The sequence below is a fragment of the Arachis ipaensis genome, chromosome B3, assembly GCF_059453495.1.
Source record: "Arachis ipaensis isolate K30076 ecotype BB chromosome B3, ASM5945349v1, whole genome shotgun sequence".
Lineage (NCBI taxonomy): Eukaryota > Viridiplantae > Streptophyta > Magnoliopsida > Fabales > Fabaceae > Arachis > Arachis ipaensis.
The window spans coordinates 5,581,369-5,601,246 of record NC_142438.1 but is presented as its reverse complement, the minus strand read 5'-3'; the positions used below and the strand labels follow the sequence as shown (position 1 = coordinate 5,601,246).

Below are 19,878 nucleotides of genomic sequence, written 5' to 3'. Positions count from 1 at the left end.
ATTTGTTATAATTATTTTATTTATAAATATCTGGCTGATGATATTGCAGCTCATAATTCTCCAGTCCAGCAACCACATAATCAGAAAAGGAAAGGAAGCTATAAACACTTATCATCTCTGTATACATATGATATACATACGTATATATAACATATTTTGTAGACCTAAGAATCTTGATTTCTTAATCACTCTTAAATAAATAAATAATACTAATGATGGTGAATAGGGGTGGCAATGGATAGGGTAGGGTAGGGTTTGGAGCCAATCCTAATCCCACCCGTTCTTAACCTACGGGTACCTGATCCTACTCGCGGGTTACAAAATAAAATGCAACATTATTATATAACTTGATGATAATTTAAAATAGAACTGACTTTTATGTAAAAAAAAAAAATATTAAATTATTAATTAATGATTTTTTTTAATGACTAAGAATATTTTGCATTTAGTGAGAGGTCTTTGGTTCAACATCCACTTAAAACATATTTTTATATAAATATATAAAATATACATATATAGGGTGCGGGTTGGTCAGGTAGGGTTGAGACACAACTCGTACCCTACCCGACCCGCACAAGAATCCTACCCTCACCCTACCCTACCCGCTGCAGATCGGGTTGGCAACCCTAATGGTGAAAGTAATCAGGGGTTAGCGAAATATGATCTGCGTTTTGATGGTGTCTTTAGGCCAAGCAAGACAAGGAGCAACCCCAGATAATCATAGTTGTAAGAGACCTCAAGAAGCTGAAACTTGTTCAGTGTCCATGGTGGATACCTATACCAGAAATCAGTGAGGAAGCTTCTTCTAACTACTGCCTTTTGGCTGCTGAATGTATCAAAAGAGAACTTCCCATGGTACATTCCAAATCCACTTTCTCCAACTCCACCAAATGGTAGAGAATCCGCTGCATACTGCACATTATTCTAAATCAATGTTCATATATAACATTTTTGAAGCATGTGAAAATTAAAGATCAAGAGTAGATAGAAGGATACTTGTAGAATTGCATCATTGAAAGTTAAACTGCCAGAAGATGTTTCAGATATCATTCTATTCTGCAGTGTCTTATCTTTGGAAAAGACATAGAGTGCAAGAGGCTTAGGCCTAGAGCTTATGAATTTAATACTGTTTTCAATTTTGTCCACCTGAAAATTATTGAAGGCAACATTAAGAAAAACGTCAATTCTATATATAGCATGATTTTCACCGAATCTTACAGTAATAATTGGAAGCAATGGACCAAAAATTTCTTCTGTCATGATTACTGATTCAAGTGGGGGATTCAACAAGATTGTTGGCTCAATAAATCTGCACATAGATTTATATTACATTTTGATATAGATATAATGAAAAATAATGTGTCTCCAAGTAATTAACAAACAAGTGAAAAAGTATAGTGTTACAACTTACAAGTTTCTTTCGTCCATAGAGCCTCCATAAACCACAGATTTCTTGATCTCTGGATCAGCCAAAAGATTCTTCAATCTAGACAAGTGTTGTTTATTAACTATCCTTGCAATGGTGTTGGAGTCTTTTGGGTTCTCCCCAAACATTTTCTTGATCCATAGTTTCATCAATTCTACCTGAAGAAAATCAAGAGCAACTAACTTAACTAATCACACACTCCATCAAATATAGACAGTATATGAAGACACATGAATGAATGAGAAATAATGTACCAGTTTTGGATAGTATTGATTTTCCACGAGGACATAGTCAATTGCTATGCATGCTTGACCACCACATGCCCCATATTTTCCCACTAGAATTCGCTTCACCGCTACCTTTTGATTCAAATTTTGATAACAGTAAGACAGTGACAAAAACTCATCTTATTCGATTATCAGAAAATCTCAAAAGTCAGTGTTTTTCAACAAATTGTAGCCAGCATTTGGCCTTTAACATTCTGTTGCATTTGAATTTTTTCTGGACTTATGATAAAAATTTACTAGCATTATTGTAGCACTACTGATTCCATTATTTCGATCCGACATAATCTAAACATGAAAAGATTATCTGAAGTCACCTCCAAGTCCCAAGAAGATGAAAGTGAATCAACAACTGCAGGACATTTTCCACCCAACTCCAAAGTCACAGGAGTCAAATGCTTCGCTGCTGCTGACATCACAATCTTCCCCACACGTGCACTTCCTATATAGTATTAGTGTTGTTTTACATTCACAAAACCATATGAAGAAGAGTGTAGTGATTTGTGTTTTGTGTAGTAGTGTACCTGTGAAGAAGATTTTGTCCCATTTTTGCTGGAGAAGGTGCTGAGATTCATGGGGTCCACCTTGTACAACCTTAATGGCTTTGTTGTCCAAGAAATTGGGAAGTCCAAGGGCAAGTATGGAAGAACATGCTGGTGATAACTCTGAAGGCTTTAAGACCACTGTGTTTCCAGCTGCTACTGCTCCTATTAGTGGCTCCAAGGATAAACCTGTCATTAATTAAATTGTAACTCCCTCTATTAATTTGCTATACAAATACTTTATCAACATAAGGAAAATGGTTCAAAAAGCATGACTCACCAAATGGGAAATTCCAAGATGAAATAATGAGGACTAGGCCCAGAGGTTCAGGAACAATTTCTGCACTACTAAGCAGTGCTATTTGTGGCAATTTAGCCTATCAAAAAACAAATTTGAATCCATTAGTCTTGAATGTTTATCTTTGAAATTAAAAAAAAAAATTGGAATTAGGAAAATTGGCACTGATCTCACCTTTTTGCCTGATACCCAATATTTTAAGTTACTCAATGCAAAATTCAAGGACTTCATCAAAGTTCCTATCTGCATGCATAATGTTACTATTATTAATTAGCAATTAGAACTGAGAAATAGTTTTCTTTTTTTTTTTTTAATGTTACTATTATTACTACTTAATGCATGCATAATGCCTGAATTTAAAAGAAAGCTTAAATTAGGAAGGAACTATAGTGATTAAAGATTAAACTAATAGAAAGGCAATAATTATAAACAAATTAAATAAAGGCATAACCTCATCTCTAAAAGCTTCAACTTGATGCTTTCCTAAGTCGAGCATTAAGGCCTTCAAAATATCTTCTTCTTTTTCAATGAGGAAACGACGCAACCCTTTGAGTTGTGATTCTCTCCATGACACTTTCTTTGTCTCTCCACTCCCATAATACTTCTTCATATAATTCATTTCTTTCTCAAAAGTCTCCATTGTTTATTTGTGATGATCCCTCTGCTTACACCTCTAGTATTTATATTTGTTATGGTGACTCGGGTGTGGAGATTATATGGTTATATTACTTATTACTTTCATAAAAGAAAAGGGTCCTTCACTTTATGTCATTTACACATGTCTTTGTGCTACTTGTGTGGTAAGGTGATCAGAGTAGACCTTCATAATTTAACAATCAACCCAGAAGACAATCAAGGATTATATCTAATTATCATAATTAAACATTAAATACGCACGTTATCTCATTTATATAACTATGCTATATAATATAATATAATATATTAATTTTATTTTTCATGAATAAAAGGTTAATCTAAGAGGCTAGTATTAATTTTCAATACCCTCAACCATTTGCATTTATTATTATTTATTGTAATATACTACACGCCAAAATTTTAGGACTATGCTAGTATTAATTTTCAATACCCTCAACCATTTATTATTATTATTTATTGATTTTATCTAGGAAGCACGCCAAAGTGGTTACATGTCCAATTTATGTTATTATGACTATGAAAATTCCAATTTGTTTTGTACTGTAATGCTACATGTGGATAAAGTAGTATACCTTATTGAAAGGGTAATGCTAGGTAGACAAAAAAAAAAGACAGAATTTATCTTATTTAACATTAATTAATTGTTGTAACAATTAATAAATGTTAAATAAGACAAGTTATGGCTATTTTTTGCTGATTTTCTTTGGTTACCAAATATTTCCGTTATTGAAAATTGTTTAATTTCAATCATGCAGAAAAATCTCTTATTATGCATGTTAGTATACCAAATCATAAAGCATTAGATCACAAAAAATAGTGAAATACACGCTTAACCAGCTATTCAATTTGGTTTCTAATAATGCACTTATTATAAGTTATAGGCATAATATCTGCAAACTCTAATTAATGTGTCTTTTGAATGCATCTTCAGATCTTCTATCTACTTTTAGTTACATTATTTGTCTCACATTAAAGGAAACATGTCCTTTTTATCTTGTTAAACACTCCTGCATATATTATCACATGTTTTACAGGAAAAAGGTGTGATAGAAGTTAAGCCCTTGTAATAAAATAACATTACATGCCATTGACTGCACTACCTTTTTTTTTTTTAATTATTATTGTTAGATATATATAAGCGCATGACACGTGGTGATCTATTTGGTAGTTAGGTAACTTAGGCTGGGTTAGTAGCACAAAAGTAGTTGTACAATAAATTTTACAGCAAGGTAGAAATTAAAGTTATAGGCATGTATATTGGACATTATTTATGTATGTTGAAGAATTAATGAATTGACACAAAGTAGCCTCTCGTTATACTTACCAAAGTACTGCTTGAAACTGTCTAGTCAACTTTTTTGAACAGTCGAATTTGTGTATATTTGCTTTTATTTTTTGTTACTAGAGAATATTAATATTGAAATAATTCACTTTGTTTTAATGATGTTAGTTGATAATTGATCTAAAACAAAGAATGAGCAACAGAATTGCATGATGAGGCGCAAGTTTAGCATGTGTTTTCTACCATTTTTTGTTTTATAAATTCCTAACTAACTAAAGTGCGCACATGAAAAGAGTGATAAACAGCAAAACAGCATGTTTTGGGACTAATATGCGCATGTTTAATTTGTTTGGGATGCTATAGAGTATAGAGATGAGGAATAAATTTATATGTTACTGAAAATGGAACATGGCGTAAATAGTAATACTATGTCATAGTTGACTAGTTTCTTTTTTAGAAAAGACCTATTATTTTTGAGTGACTAGAAAATAATTGCCCATGTCTGCAATGGTTTGTGCTATCCCAAAATCACTTAACATCAAATGCCTTTAAAGGCTTTAACCAGAGGTTAGGTGCAAATGGGGACAGATAACTTAAATGAAGATATGTGTAGAATTGGGAAAACTATAATGAATTAATGAGGGACTCTCGAATGTGGGAAGTGCATTAGTTGGTAAGTTCATTAACTTAAAAGTCTAAAACCCTTGGTTTTTTACTTCAATCTCACTACCACTAGATAAACCAGTACTCTCAACTCCAACCAAACCCATCACACACCTGTCCATGATAAAGAGCATTTAAGATGTCAATGAAATCCTCATACCATACTTACTTTCCTTAGACAGTTAATGCGGTCAGAATTGTAAGTTCTGATGTTTACTGTGTTGTACTTGCTGATGGTGATTGGCTAAGTCACTTAACTGTGTTGCTCTCCCAAGTGCCAAAGTAAGATGTAGCCTAGCTTATTATATGACATAAAGGTCACAATTAATTTGCTTAACCATCACTAAATGCATGTTCAGCATGAAAAATATTGAATAATTAGTAATTGAAGAACATATAATTGATGTATCAACTTCTATAAAAAAGTTTACAATGTATTTGTTGATGATTGAATATGCCTAAGGATTACAGAACACTGTAAATAATAAGTTAGTATCATCCACATTTCAGGCACACTTTCCATCATTTTGGAGCTTTCAATAGTCTTGATAGATTTCAGCTTGCACGTATTATTGGGCAATCTTGATAGTGCTTCTTTTTTGACCAACACAAACAGAACCAGAGCCACTTTTTCCATGATAAAATGTCTGATCTTTATAGTGTAATTGCTGCCAATTTTTAATCAATTGATGAAAGATTCATTTGGATCCTTGTGCTTTGCCTGTGAGAAAATCAATTAGCAAGTTCATAATCAATTGATGAAAGATTCATTTGGATCTTTATAGAAGTTCCCAGTCTTCTTGATCTCTCCTTTTCAACTTCACTGGCAGCGTCAATAATTCTTTGTTCAAAAAAGCAAAAGGGGATCAGCAATTCTCTCAGAGGATCAACTGCAATAAAAGATTTCAATCCTGAGTAAGTCGTAATATCATGACAACTATGGCACTATATTAGCAATACTGTGTTACATTTTTAAGTATGGCAATGGTTCCAAAATTTTCTTATTTTTTATTTTAGAATTTTCACCGTGTCTGTGTGTTGCACAGCTTGCTTTATTCATAGTTGTATGTTTTGTCAAATTTTGGAGACCGTATAATAGTTATTTCAACGAATGAAGATAGTTGAGCTTTTCTAAATATGTGTCGTCATGTAACTCAAAAGTAAATCAGTATTGTTTCAGCATTCAGCGTCGTTTTGGTCTGAACTTGTTCCAAGCTTGTGTGATCAAAATTCCTACAACTGTATGAAAATATAGTACCGATTGATTATAAAGAGGAAAGAAGTGTTTGGAAACAGAATACCACTTTAATAAAAATACTAAAAATGTCTTTTTTTTTTTAACGTTTATATGTGTCATGATATTATTGAACATCTTTGTTAAACTAATTAATAATTTTTTTTAATAAATCATAACAAAATTAGTTTATTATAGCAACATTAATAAACCCAATTGTTCACATTATAATTATTAGACCGGATCTGATCCAATCAATTTACACAATCTAAATCGAATTATGTTTAAATTTTTTGATACAAAGATAAATATATCCCTGATTTTTTTAAAAAACAAAAAAAAAAAAAACTATAATCCAGTGGGTTATGTAAATTGGTCGGTTCGACCGAATCTGATAACAATTAAGTTTATTGTTATTGTTATAAAAAAATCGGTTTGAGTTATGTTACACATACAAGTCTTTTGACTTACAAGTCTTACAAGTTGGGTCAAGTAGTCTAACAAAAACTTCATACACCCACTGGAGCGTGATATTGTGATAACACGCGCGTCACTCAACCATTTCTAAAGCGCGCTTTCACTCACCATTATAGAAGACACTTCTTCTTCTTCACGTTCCTCCTTCTCCTCCTCCTCTTCCTTCTTCTTCTTCTTCTCTTTCTTCTTTGCGTTTCTCCTTTTTTTTTTTTTTCTTCGCGTGTTTCATCTTCATCGTTGTTTTTTTATTACTGTTGTTGTTGCTACATTTTTTCCTCCTCTTTCTATTAATTTTGTAATATTATATTTTTTCTTCTTTATTTGATTTTTTTTCCCAAGAAGAATTATAAGAAAACGAAATAAGAAGATGAGGAAGAAGATGCAGTAGAAGATGAAAAGGAAGAATAGTAAGCGTTTTGAATTATGCAGAACTTATCAGAATAAAAATACACTCAAATATCTTCATGTTATACATAAATATCTTGGTGTTATACCCAAATATCTTGGTGTTACACCCAAATTTGCTGCAAATACAGAAAAATATGTTCTCTAATGCTATTTTTTTTCTTCTTTTTTTTCTTATTTCTTTCTTTCTTTTAGTTAAATGAATTTAAGTTCATCATCTTCCAAGTAATTTTGCAGCATTATGTGTTTCTTCTTCTTCTTTGTTTGATTTTTTTGTTTTTATTCTCGTTAAGAGAGTAAAACAAGAAAAAACTTGAGAAGGTAAAATAAAAAGGAAAAGATTAATAAGAAAAAAAGAAAAAGAAGATGGTGATGATGATAAAAAAAAAAAGAAAAAGAAGAAACAATATAAGATGAGAAGGAGGAAGATGAAGAGTTTTGAATTATGCAAAACTTATCAGAATAAAATACACCCAAATATCTTCGTGTTACACCCAAATATCTTCATGCTACACCCAAATTTGCTGCAGAAAAATGTTTCCTCTAATGCTATATTTTTTCTTCTAAATTGAACCACACCTTAGCCACTTGATTGGATTCAAAACAATAATCAATTTCGTTCTGGTTCAATTGACAATCTGAACCTGAATTATATATTATCTTCAATAACGAGATAACTGATGATGAAGGATAAAGAGAAAAAGAAAAGAGAAGAAAAAATTTCAATAAAAAAAGAAGGAAGAGGAGGAGGAGGAGAAAATGGTGGTGTTGATGACGACGATAACAAGAGAGAAAAATTACGAAGAAGAAGAGGCACAGAGAAAGAAGAGGCACGGAGAAAAATATGAAAGCGCGTGAATATAACTCAACGGTTTTATTCTAGTTTGTTAAGAAATTAAAAAATAACCAATTCATTAATACGTCCAATAATAATGCGACACATTAACGTCTTTACAAAAAGACGTTTTACCCATCTTTACGGGAGCATCCTCCTTGGATACAATAGGAAATTATATGCATGCACAAGGCGGGATTCAAATCCCCGACACTTGCTTAAGCGAACGAGTGAGCTGACCACTCGACCAATCCAAGTTAGTTATATGAGTAAACACCCAACCCGGTCCCTGTCCATATCAAATTAGGACAACGCGATTCCTCACCAAAAAAGTAACCCACGCCGGTCCCTGTCTATGCATAAAATAACTCATCGCGCCCCCTTCCATGTATTTCCGTCCATGGACAGGGACCGGCGTGGGTTACTTTTTTGGTGAGGGATCGCGTTGTCCTAATTTAAAATAAACAGGGACCGGGTTGGGTGTTTACTAAAAAAAATATTAAAATTAGTAGTGTCAGAAAATATTGTAAATTTAATATTATAAAAAAATTATATAAAGACTAGTTGACTATTTTTTAAAATTTTACTACAGTTGATATTTTAGAAATTATTTTTAGTAAGTATAGAAATAAAAGTGGTGTTTTGTCTAATATAGTGATATTTGACAATTGGATACGCAAGGGATGTTACTACAGCGTCGTCAAAGATTCGTCCAAGCATGGCACACATATAGTGTTCAACACGTATTTTGTGTTTTAATTATGACTTATGATCCATCTTATATGTTAGACCTGTTCCACTTACAGTAATATCCAAATTTTTTCAATAAAAGGCCAATTTTCAACAAAAATATCCAAAAAAAATTTTTATAGAAAAAAATTAAGCCATGATATTCTTTCATCTTTAAATTAATTCTTATTCAATTTATTAAAATTAATATATTAGAAAAAATTCACCTAAATATATTAATTTTTCAATAAATTAAAAAAGTTAAAAGATTTTAATAATGTAGATATAGAACTTATTTTATACAATTATATTACCTTAACACAAAAAATTAATCACCATATAAAAATAAGTTTAATATTCATAAAAAAATACTTTTTTTGTTATGAAAAAATTAATTTTTTTTATTGACAAATTTATTATTCTCTTATATCAGATTTTGTTTTCTTTGGAAAGTATAGAACCTAACTTTGCTTCATGGCTGCTCGCCAATGGAAAAATAAAGAAGTTAATAAAAAATTTCAAATATAACTAGTTCATTGCTAAGAGTATAATAGATATTTTACCAATTATTTTTACTAAAATCTTTTCACATAGCCAACGTGAAACATCTTATAACCAAGGTAATATTCACTAATTTTATTGTGTATTATCAATTTTTTTACTTTTGTGTCATTCTTTTTCGTAAATCTTCTCTCATCTTTTATATCTTTAACACTTATGTTGCATTATTTATATTTATTACACAATGTGTCAATATAATAAATGATTCAATATTTTAATACATATTTTTTCCATGTTATATCAATTATGACGTGCGAACACTTTTACTGATTTACTGTATCGGATGAATATCGAGAAGTATTATATTTAAAATATATTCAACATATAGAAGTGTCATATTTTTAACTAATTATATCTTAATAAAAAATAAAAAATTTGCAATATTTTTTGACACTACTAATTTTAATATTTTTTTTAGTAAACACCCAACCCGGTCCCTGTCCATTTTAAATTAGGACAACGCGATCCCTCACCAAAAAAGTAACCACGCCGGTCCCTGTCCATGGACGGGAATACATGGGAGGGGGCGCGATGAGTTATTTTATGCATAGACAAGGACCGACGTGGATTAATTTTCTGGTGAGGAATCGCGTTGTCCTAATTTGATATGGACAGGACCGGGTTGGGTATTTACTCTAGTTATATTAACAATATTTTATTACTGGAGCAATACCCTTTCACTATTCCACTCTTCGGCTTTGGGTTTGGGCTTTAGCTTTATTTTAGTCTTGGGTAGTTTTATATTTAGTTTATTGGGTAACAACTGTGTTTGAGGCCCCGCAGTTTATAAAAACAAAATATCATTTCTCCATTTTAAAACAACTTAACCAACCATGTATGTGGCTCAATTGCTAGGAAATTCTGTTATCTTAACAACATTTTAGATATATATTTTCCGAAAAAGTTCTTCAGAAAAAGATTGGTAAAATAATAAAAATAAGAGATTAATTACTATTAAATTTATAAATTTTATTTTGTATGAATCTTATTATTTTGATTAAAAAAATATCTTTTAAAATACAAAAAATTGTAAAATAATAAAATAAAAGGTTGATTATTATTGAGTTTGTAATTTTTATTATATGTGAGTTTTTCTATCTTAACTTAAAAGTGATTAAGTTTTATTTTTTATTATATTAATTTATTCACTTTAGAAAAAAATTAATTCTTTAATTCGAGAGTAAGTAGACTATATTTTTTTACTTTACTAAGCACCCGACTTTAGAATAATTTAATCTGTCATTTCTATGACTAATTTCATTTGATATGATATGATAATAAACTAAGAAAACGGGTTCCTTCTATATGCACATAACCACCACTAATATTAGAGACAATCCGTTAACTCTGGTGGTTGCACTTTTCTTACTTTATTACTAGGTTTGTAATGGTAAGTTGTTGTTAGTAGGACCCACTTTCATCTAACTAAAGTCATGCTTGCTTATTTATGAGGTAATCAACTTGAACAATAAGGCCTAAAGTTTTGCCAATGGAACATTAAAAAGGTACTTAAGAAAGCGTGTAATGAAGAAGCCTTTGAAATTTTGGAGTTTTGTGACTAATAATTTAGCTAGCTACTAATCTCCAACAAAGTTGTACGTATATATGTGGCATCATCAAATTCAAACGAGGTTAAGTCATTACATTAGTGTTATGCATACCTTGATTATACCTTTCTACAAATTAGATACTAATGGATGCATTTTGAAGCAACTTAAAACAAGGGTCAATTCTTATGTGAATATACGTGATGTTTTTTAGGATAGTGGACATGAATCCTTTTACATCTTTCTGTAGAGCCTATAGTATCTGCCAAAAATGTGATCAATCATTATATTATTTGAAGTCAAAGCAATATGATGTTGTGCTAACGACATAGATTGAAACTGAGTTGGACATTTTTTTTTTTGGTTTCATTTTCCTTCCTTAAGCTTTTTTATTTTAATTTTCATGCATTATTGTTTTTTTTTATAAACAACCAATAAATATTGTTAAATTTTTGGGAGAAGAAGAGCAGAATAAGAAGATAATATTATATGAAGTTGTTGTATTAAAGTTGTTTTACATTATACAAAAGTGATGATATTTATAAAGATACTTTCAACTAATCTCATAAATATTTATCTATTAACTACTAGCTATTACTGACTTAACTCTTAACTACTAACAATTTTAATAATATTTTAATAAATATTTCATTTCCACATAATTTTACACTAATTATGCATAGTAATTCAACAAAGTTATTTATTTTTCTACCTAGGAAGCAACTATATATATCGCCTTGCCATAGTGTCAATTCCATAATCGACACCAAAAATTAAAGCAAATCATGAAGTGCCACATTTCACTGTGTAGTTTCCAGAACTTCATGATTTTGTGACTGAATAATATCGTCCAAATTCTTTCACTCTTTTTCCCCATGTTCCCCACTTGGACCCTCTGGGAAGTGTTGCTGTTTTGATAAATGCAATTGATTGATTTCATCACTTTTTCTTGTATTATCCTGGCAACTTTTTTGACAATTCTTCTATCCTTTCTGAGCCTGTAGAATCCAGTACAATTAAGATGGTTGGTTGCAATGAAAAAGAACAATCATAATAAATATCTTATCCAGATAAATGATTCTGATAAAGGGAAGACACATTTTTCACATTATTTTAAAATCAGATTTAAATTCAAGTCTTCCTTACTAATTGATTGTATTAAAAATTTAAAATTTAAAAAATAATAATATAAAATTATTTTAATAATAAAAAAAAATAGTCTAACTGTCTCTTATTTTTTTGTCCAATTTTAGGAGTGAAAATATTTAAGAAAATAAAAAATAAAAGTTATGCGTTAATAATAATTCAAATTAAATTATTAGTGCTTGTACTAGCTATGCATATATAGCAGTAGAGGATCTTTTTATGATTCTTGAAAGTAAAAGTATAGGATATGCCAATAATAATTAATTATTATATTTTAAACACATATATAAAGAGATATATTCAGAAAATATATTTATAAAGATATTTTTATTAAACAAAATCATAAAAAAGACATTTTTATTAGACACATTCACAAAGACACTTCCATTAAACACAGTTATAAATAAGAGTTGGCAGAAGTTGGCAAAAATGTTGTTGATAACGTAGCGAGATTGTCCTTCAAATTCATCCAATGGCATTTTGATAAGTGTTATGACGTGAAGTTTTAAACCCCACACTTTTAATTATTACAAATCATCTATTATAAACATAGAAGATTTTTCAATTTTCAGAAGCTTATTTTAAAATAAAAAAATAATAATAACCACAATAATATGACCCACACCCTTGAAAAATTAATTCAACTTTGTGTTGCAGGAGGTATTATAATGCTGATTATTGTATCATAAAAAAATTTCAGTCTGCATTATTTTTTCATGTATAAATATTTGTACCTTAAATATTGCTTTAAAAAGATAGAGTAAAAAAAGTCAATGATCTTGTTGTTGCACCATTTCTTTCTTCTTTTTTCTCAAATGATTCATCACCTTTGTTTAAAGAAAAAAGAGAATATACATGACAAAACCAAAACAAGCTTTTTATGACAAAACCCAAAATGAACATAATCATCTTCCTTCAATCACAATTTACTCATCTTTTGCTCTTTATTAGTTTACTGTTTATGAAAACTTGCATTCTCTCTTCTGCAGAATCACACCTTCCATATATAAATATATATGTATGTTAAATGTGTTACTCACCCATTTATTATATCCGCAGCCAAAATGAGACTTTAATTATCCTACGAATAATATGTTGCTATTTATATAATTTAGTTTTTTTTTTTCGAAAATGATTGGTAACAAAAGAAAATCAACAAAAAAACAGCCATGATTTGTCTTGTTTAGCATTCATTAATTGTTGCGATAATTAATTAATGCTAAATAAGGCAAGTTCTGTCTGTTTTTTTTGTCTACCTCGAAAATGTTTGGTAACCAAAGAAAATCAGCCAAAAACAGCCATAATTTGCCTTATTTAGCATTTATTAATTGTTGCGATAATTAATTAATGCTAAATAAGGCAAGTTCTTACATTTTCACCAAAAAAAAGATAATGTTAGGTAGACAAAAAAAACAGCCAGAATTTGCCTTATTTAGCATTAATCAATTATCGCAACAATTAATGAATGCTAAATAAGGCAAGTTATGACTGTTTTTGGCTGATTTTCTTTGGTTGCCAAATATTTCCGAATAAGTAGGATAAACTCGTTATACTTATACTTATTAAAAATATTTAATAACCAAAAAGAATTAATCAAAAATAATAAAAATTTATCTTATTTAATATATATTAATTATTACAATAATTAATAAATATTAAATTAAATAAATATTTTTTTGTTTCCGTAACATTATTGTATATTTATTTAGTGTACAAAATATACATTGATATTAATAATCAATAATAATGATAATAGTACCTCTTCTTCTTGACTTAACAACCAATCAACATATATATATAGAAGTGACTTCTCTCTTATATATCATAAAACTAAACGGCTGTGATTGCTTTCAAAATTCTTCTTATGATGACTCCCACCAGCTGATGATTATGGAATTTTGGATTCAGTGTATTTTATAAGAGATTTGCTGATCTAAGACGACCTATATGTATGATAAAATTAAAGTATAGGACGGAAGAAACCTCCAAAATTCTTTTTTTCTTTGTCACTTTTCACAAATGAGTGAACTAAAGGGGTGTATAGAATATAGAACATAGAATATATTTCATGTTCATATACACATTTTTTGAGTCTATATTACTTTTTCTGCATTTTGATTGTTTGTATACAAAGCACGCATGTGGTTCTTATGCACATAAAAATTAATTAACAAAGTAACAAGAGTCAAGAGGCTTAGCATAATTATGATTTATCTCATAATAGACTAATATTTATATTTTTTTTATAATAAAAATAGATAAAGTACATAAAACTAACTTTTTAAGTAGTTAATATATATTAATTAAATTTTATTATAAAAATATTTTTTAATTTAAGTTATTTTATAATTTAAAGTTTAAGATATAAGATTTAGATCAGCCGAAAAATAGTTGATTTTTTTTTTTAATTAAGCTGATAATTCTTTCAAAATTAAACATACAGAGGTTGAAATTCAAGACATTTTATCAATAAAAAATAAACATGGGTTCATTGATTTCTTCTTTTCTATATCATAATCATAATAATATAGATATATGAATGTATGTTGAATATCTTAAATCACACGTGTAGGCGGGGTAGATTATGTAAAATGGAAGCAAATAACTTGCCTTGGTTGTAAAACAAACTGATATATATCATATATGTATATGTACATATACGTATATTTGTATGAAAAAGTATATGGTACTAACATATTATCTGTCAATTTATTACCAATAAATAATAATAATTAATTATTATATTTTAAATATATATATAAAAAGACACATTCAGAAAATATATCTATAAAAATACTTCTATTAAATACAGTTATAAAAAGATATTTTTATTAGACACATCTATAAAAACATTTTTATTAAACACAGTTATAAATAAGAGTTAGTAGAAATTGGCAGAGAAATACTGTAGGTAAAGTAGCGAAATTGTATTTGTATATATAGACAGAAAAAAATAGTATAAATGAATAATTTGAAAAAGAAAAAGAGTGTGTGGCAGCGTATGATGATTACCTTGTGAGTGAAGAAAAAAATAGAGAATAATAAGAGCATGGAGTCAAAGAGAAGACGACAGCAATGTTTCTTATGAAGTCGCTCTCGAAACCGTTTTCTACTGACTCATCAACCAACCAACCCTCTCTTCTCTTTCTTTCTTTCTTTCTTTCATTCCCTATTTTGTAAGCAAACCCCACAACCATCACCATCATCATTATGCCCATCACTATGAATGAAGCTTCTTCTTCTTATGATCTCTCTATAAATCATAATCTCTTCTCTTATCTACAATAGCCAAGGAAGGAAGGAAGCAAAGAAGAAGAAGAAGAAGAAGAATGAGGAAGGGTAGTGAGCAATCATCATCATCGAAAAACAACAAGTTGAGAAAAGGGTTGTGGTCACCGGAGGAAGATGACAAGTTGATGAACTACATGATGAACAATGGACAAGGTTGTTGGAGTGATGTTGCTAGGAATGCGGGCCTCCAAAGATGTGGTAAGAGTTGTCGCCTTCGATGGATCAATTACCTCAGACCTGACCTTAAACGTGGTGCATTCTCTCCCCATGAACAACAACTCATCATCCATTTCCACTCTCTTCTTGGAAATAGGTATCTACTTCTTCATTAATAAACTTATTTAATAAATTAATTTATTCAAAACAGGATAATCATGACACTTAAGCATAAGCAGGAAGTACAACGTACAACTACGAAAAATATTGTGTGTGGCAGAAGGTTAAATTTTAGCCACTGTAACAATGTTTCGTGATAAATAAAAGATATGTTCATTTATTTTTATCACGATTTAGTGTTTGTAGTTAAAATTTGGTGGTTAAACTCCATTTTTGTGGTAGTAGTATGTAAAACACAGTATCATATATATACATGTATAACAACCTTTTAAGGCTTCTCATTTATACGTATATATAATATGACTCTAATTAATAACATTATTTTTAATTATTTGCATTATTAATATTTGAAAATAATACAAGAATTGAATAGTATATAGGGTTCATGCTCCTGAGTTTCTTTCTTAGTACTTATGATGACTTCATATAAATTTCTGCATTTCATATGATTAACCAATCTAAAGGTGAAAATGCTTAATTTTTTGGGTAGGAAAAAAAAACACTTAAATATTTTGGTCATTAATTACTGCAGCATGCCACTATTTTTTGAAGAAATCCTTCAAATGTGTCTGTGTGAAATTTAGCCACTACCTACTCTGAAATTAAATAGGAAACTAAGAGATTAAAGAGTAGTAGATACGAAATATTATCTCTGTATGCGTATATATATTGATAATTAGTTTTATGTCCTTTTAAATTATTATAATAATGTCAACTATATTTTATATGTATTTCTTAAAGACACAAACGATAATATCACTTTTAATTATGTGGTAATCTTATTACTCAAGAGGAGCCTAATAATAAAATTTTTTCAAAAGGTATTTATGCCTTTTATTTCATGTTTAAAAAAATCATGTGTTTTGTACTTTTAATTTTAAAATGTTAAGTGTGCTTTTGAAACTTATTTGTACCTCTAAAGTAAAAAATTTAATATATTAATGAATATTTATATTTATTTTTATTTTTTATTATATTTATGTCTATTAAAATTATTTTAAATATTAAAATAAATTTATCAAATATATTTTTTGTAACATGTTTATTAAAATTTATTTTTATTTTAATTTATCAAACATAATTATTTAATATTTTTAAACTATTTTTAAAAATTAATTTAAATTTTTATTTTTAATATTTTATATTTTATAATTTTATTAAAAAACAATAAATATAACAAAATTTTAAAAATAAAAAATACTAAAATTAAAAAAATACAAATACAAATCAAACACATCCTAAATTTTTCAAATGCCACCTCAATCTTATAAAATGCTTTAATTGAAAGATAAAATTAAATAAGAAAAATAATATATACGATAAGACAAGTAGTCTTCGGATGTCAAAATATATGATCCTGTGTATATATTAGTCCAAGAGATAAGCCACAAATGTCAAAGTTGAACAATATAAATACATGCACAACATGCATTAATTAAATTAGGCGGCTCCTTCTAGCTTGTAGTGTATAACATACCCAAGAATGAATAAATAAATAAAATTTTATTCGCGTTATGGTTCTTTTGCCTCTTGACTTCGAGTTAAAGATACTCCAGCTCTGTATCATTAAACATAAATAAATAAGATAAAACTCACTTGCAATTATTTTAAAATAAAATTATTAGTTAAGAATATTAAATAATTTAATATATTTAATTAAATTATTATTTAATAATTTTTAATTAATAATTTTAAACAAAAAACAACTGCATAAAAAATGATAATATAATGCGTTAGTTATTATATTATATTATGAAAAAAATTTAGAAAATTAACATTTTTATTAAAATTTGTTCAATATTTAATTAAAAAATGAATAATTTTACATCATTAAATATAATCTCATATTAATAAAAATATTAATAATAATTAATTAAAAAAAAGTTTAAGAGACCAATAAATTTTTTAATGGATAGTCATCAATTAGCCATTATTAATATTTTTAATGGTGTGATATGATATTTAATAATATAAAATTATTTATTTTTCTTTTGATGATTAAATACTAACTAAATTTCAATAAAAATACTATCCTTAAACTTTCTCGTTAATTAATAACTACAACTCACAAAATCTATTCATCCTTATCACTCCTCTTATATTATATCATGGTCTACCTTAATAATATCATATGTTATGTAAATTATTATTCTCTATTATTATTACTGACATTTAAACATGCATGTTAAAGATGGTCACAAATAGCTGCGCGTTTACCTGGAAGAACCGACAATGAAATCAAGAACTTTTGGAATTCAACAATCAAGAAAAGACTCAAGCAGCAATCAACTACTTCACCAAATGCAAGCGATGATCATGATTATTCCTCTTATGACCCTAACAACAACAACAACATTGTAGGAGGAGGAGAAGGGTTTAATAGTAATTCTACTACACAACAATTTCATCAACACCATCTTCATCTTATGCCACTAGTGTTCAATTCTTCTTCTTCATCATCATCATCATCAATGCAAAACACAGTTCTCAACACCCTAATTGACAGGTTGCCTATGCTAGATCATGGTCTTAACATTCCAGCAGCTAATGGATTCAACAACAAAGGCTTTTATGATTTGGAAAATGGTGTGATTGGGAGTCTAGATAATAATAATAATAATAATAATATTAATAATCTTGTTGCTGAAGAAGTAGTAGTAGGGGATAATACTAATACTAATACTAACACTTTTTCTGACCATGATAATAACCTAAAAGTGTTGGAGAGTGCCAATTACTTTGATGACATAAACAGCATTGTTAACAGCTGCAATAACAACAAGATCATGAAGGGTGGGGTGGTGGAGAATTTGTTTCATGAAGAGTTGACCTTGGGAGAGTGGGACTTGGAAGAATTCATGAAAGATGTTACATCTTTTCCCTTTCTTGCTGATTTTTCAAATTGATGATCCAAATCATCATTATTGTTTCATCTTACTAATTAATATAGCTAGGCACAATCAATCCTTGTAATATTTGTAGGTTTGTGATTATTATTACTGTACCTCATATATATATATGATGATGAGCAAATTATTCACACATTAAAAAGCCAAGGCAGCTATGAAATAACTCAAATAAAAAAAAAAAAAAGAGTTCATATTATTATGAAATTGAATAGTAGTAGTCAATAATTACAAGAATATTTTGTGAGTCATTGTAATATATATTTCTAGATGTATGTATGTGTACAAATTAAAATGGTTCATCATGCATTAGCGATAAGTTTGTTATTCATTAGTTACTTTATTTGTTTGTATTAGTAACAATTCTCTTCCCACTAACCACCCCTTTAATCTCTTTTTGAAGCAACCATCAGATTTGCGTCATGGTTGTGTGTATAAACTTGATGAATTACTTTAATTAATCAGTGTTACTTACTAGCTAGGGACTGTTCAAGTAGTTAATTTCAACCGGACTATTATTATTATTATATGAAAGTTAGTTTAGGTTAACACGGTTGAATTCCAACAAGAGTAATTATTACTTCATCTTGGTTTTTCAAATTCTAAATAAAAGATAGATAAATATGATAATATATATTGATAAATCATGAGTGCTAACGTTAAATTAGCAATATAAGTCTACTTCCGGATGGATAGTTATCATGAAGTGAATTTAAAGCAACTTAATTTGAGATGACAAGTTGTATGTGCTTATGGACGGAGACAAGAAAAAAAGGATCAGAGAGTGGTTTAAGGTATCATTTTCCATTGGAAAATTAACGTGCCATGCCATAATTAACACGTGTTTATGTCTTTGTGAATTACTTTAACCTACCAACACCATCAATCATGACAGATAATACAGATAGAATGACTAAATTTTAGAGTTTAGACACTGATTTTTATTAAAGTTGTGTTATTATAAGATGTATTTTAGTATGTTTATGTTATAATGATTATGATGGTTTTAGTATTTTGAAAAATAATATTAAAATTAAAATAATATTATTTATTTTTTTAATAACAATTTTTAAAAGATATTACTAAAAAATTTAAAATATAAAAAATATATAATTTTAATTTTAACAGTACTTATATAATTACCATAACTATTATAAACTTAAGCATATTAAAATTCATTTTATTATAATTAGTACTCATTTAGAATAAAATATATATTAAGATTCCATCCAACAATAGAAAAGTAATTGTGATCTCTA

General features: G+C 28.6%; 2 protein-coding genes across 8 annotated transcripts; one reads left to right on the top strand and one right to left on the bottom strand.

Moving 5' to 3' along the window:
* Position 1: 1 nt before the first annotated feature.
* On the bottom strand, positions 2 to 3,463 carry LOC107629027 (aldehyde dehydrogenase family 3 member F1). Of its 7 annotated transcripts, XM_088510106.1 has the most exons (12): positions 3,327 to 3,463; positions 3,002 to 3,278; positions 2,725 to 2,793; positions 2,533 to 2,629; positions 2,235 to 2,441; positions 2,028 to 2,152; positions 1,681 to 1,785; positions 1,412 to 1,584; positions 1,219 to 1,309; positions 997 to 1,146; positions 626 to 912; positions 2 to 117 (listed from the first exon to the last, which is right to left on the bottom strand). In XM_088510106.1, exons 2-11 carry the CDS (start codon positions 3,188 to 3,190, stop codon positions 643 to 645), a joined length of 1,476 nt encoding a protein of 491 aa, XP_088366232.1. In that variant the 5' UTR covers positions 3,191 to 3,278; positions 3,327 to 3,463; the 3' UTR covers positions 2 to 117; positions 626 to 642. The 7 variants fall into 7 exon arrangements, with proteins under 7 accessions (XP_088366232.1, XP_088366233.1, XP_088366231.1 ...); XM_088510107.1 differs by lacking the exon at positions 2,725 to 2,793 and having other exon boundaries at positions 3,327 to 3,423; XM_088510105.1 differs by lacking the exon at positions 3,327 to 3,463 and having other exon boundaries at positions 997 to 1,309; positions 3,002 to 3,326.
* Positions 3,464 to 15,378: 11,915 nt separating this feature from the next.
* LOC107634097 (uncharacterized) lies at positions 15,379 to 19,095 on the top strand. The gene is made up of 2 exons (XM_016337675.3): positions 15,379 to 15,690; positions 17,905 to 19,095. Exons 1-2 carry the CDS (start codon positions 15,416 to 15,418, stop codon positions 18,617 to 18,619), a joined length of 990 nt encoding a protein of 329 aa, XP_016193161.1. The 5' UTR covers positions 15,379 to 15,415; the 3' UTR covers positions 18,620 to 19,095.
* Positions 19,096 to 19,878: the final 783 nt, after the last annotated feature.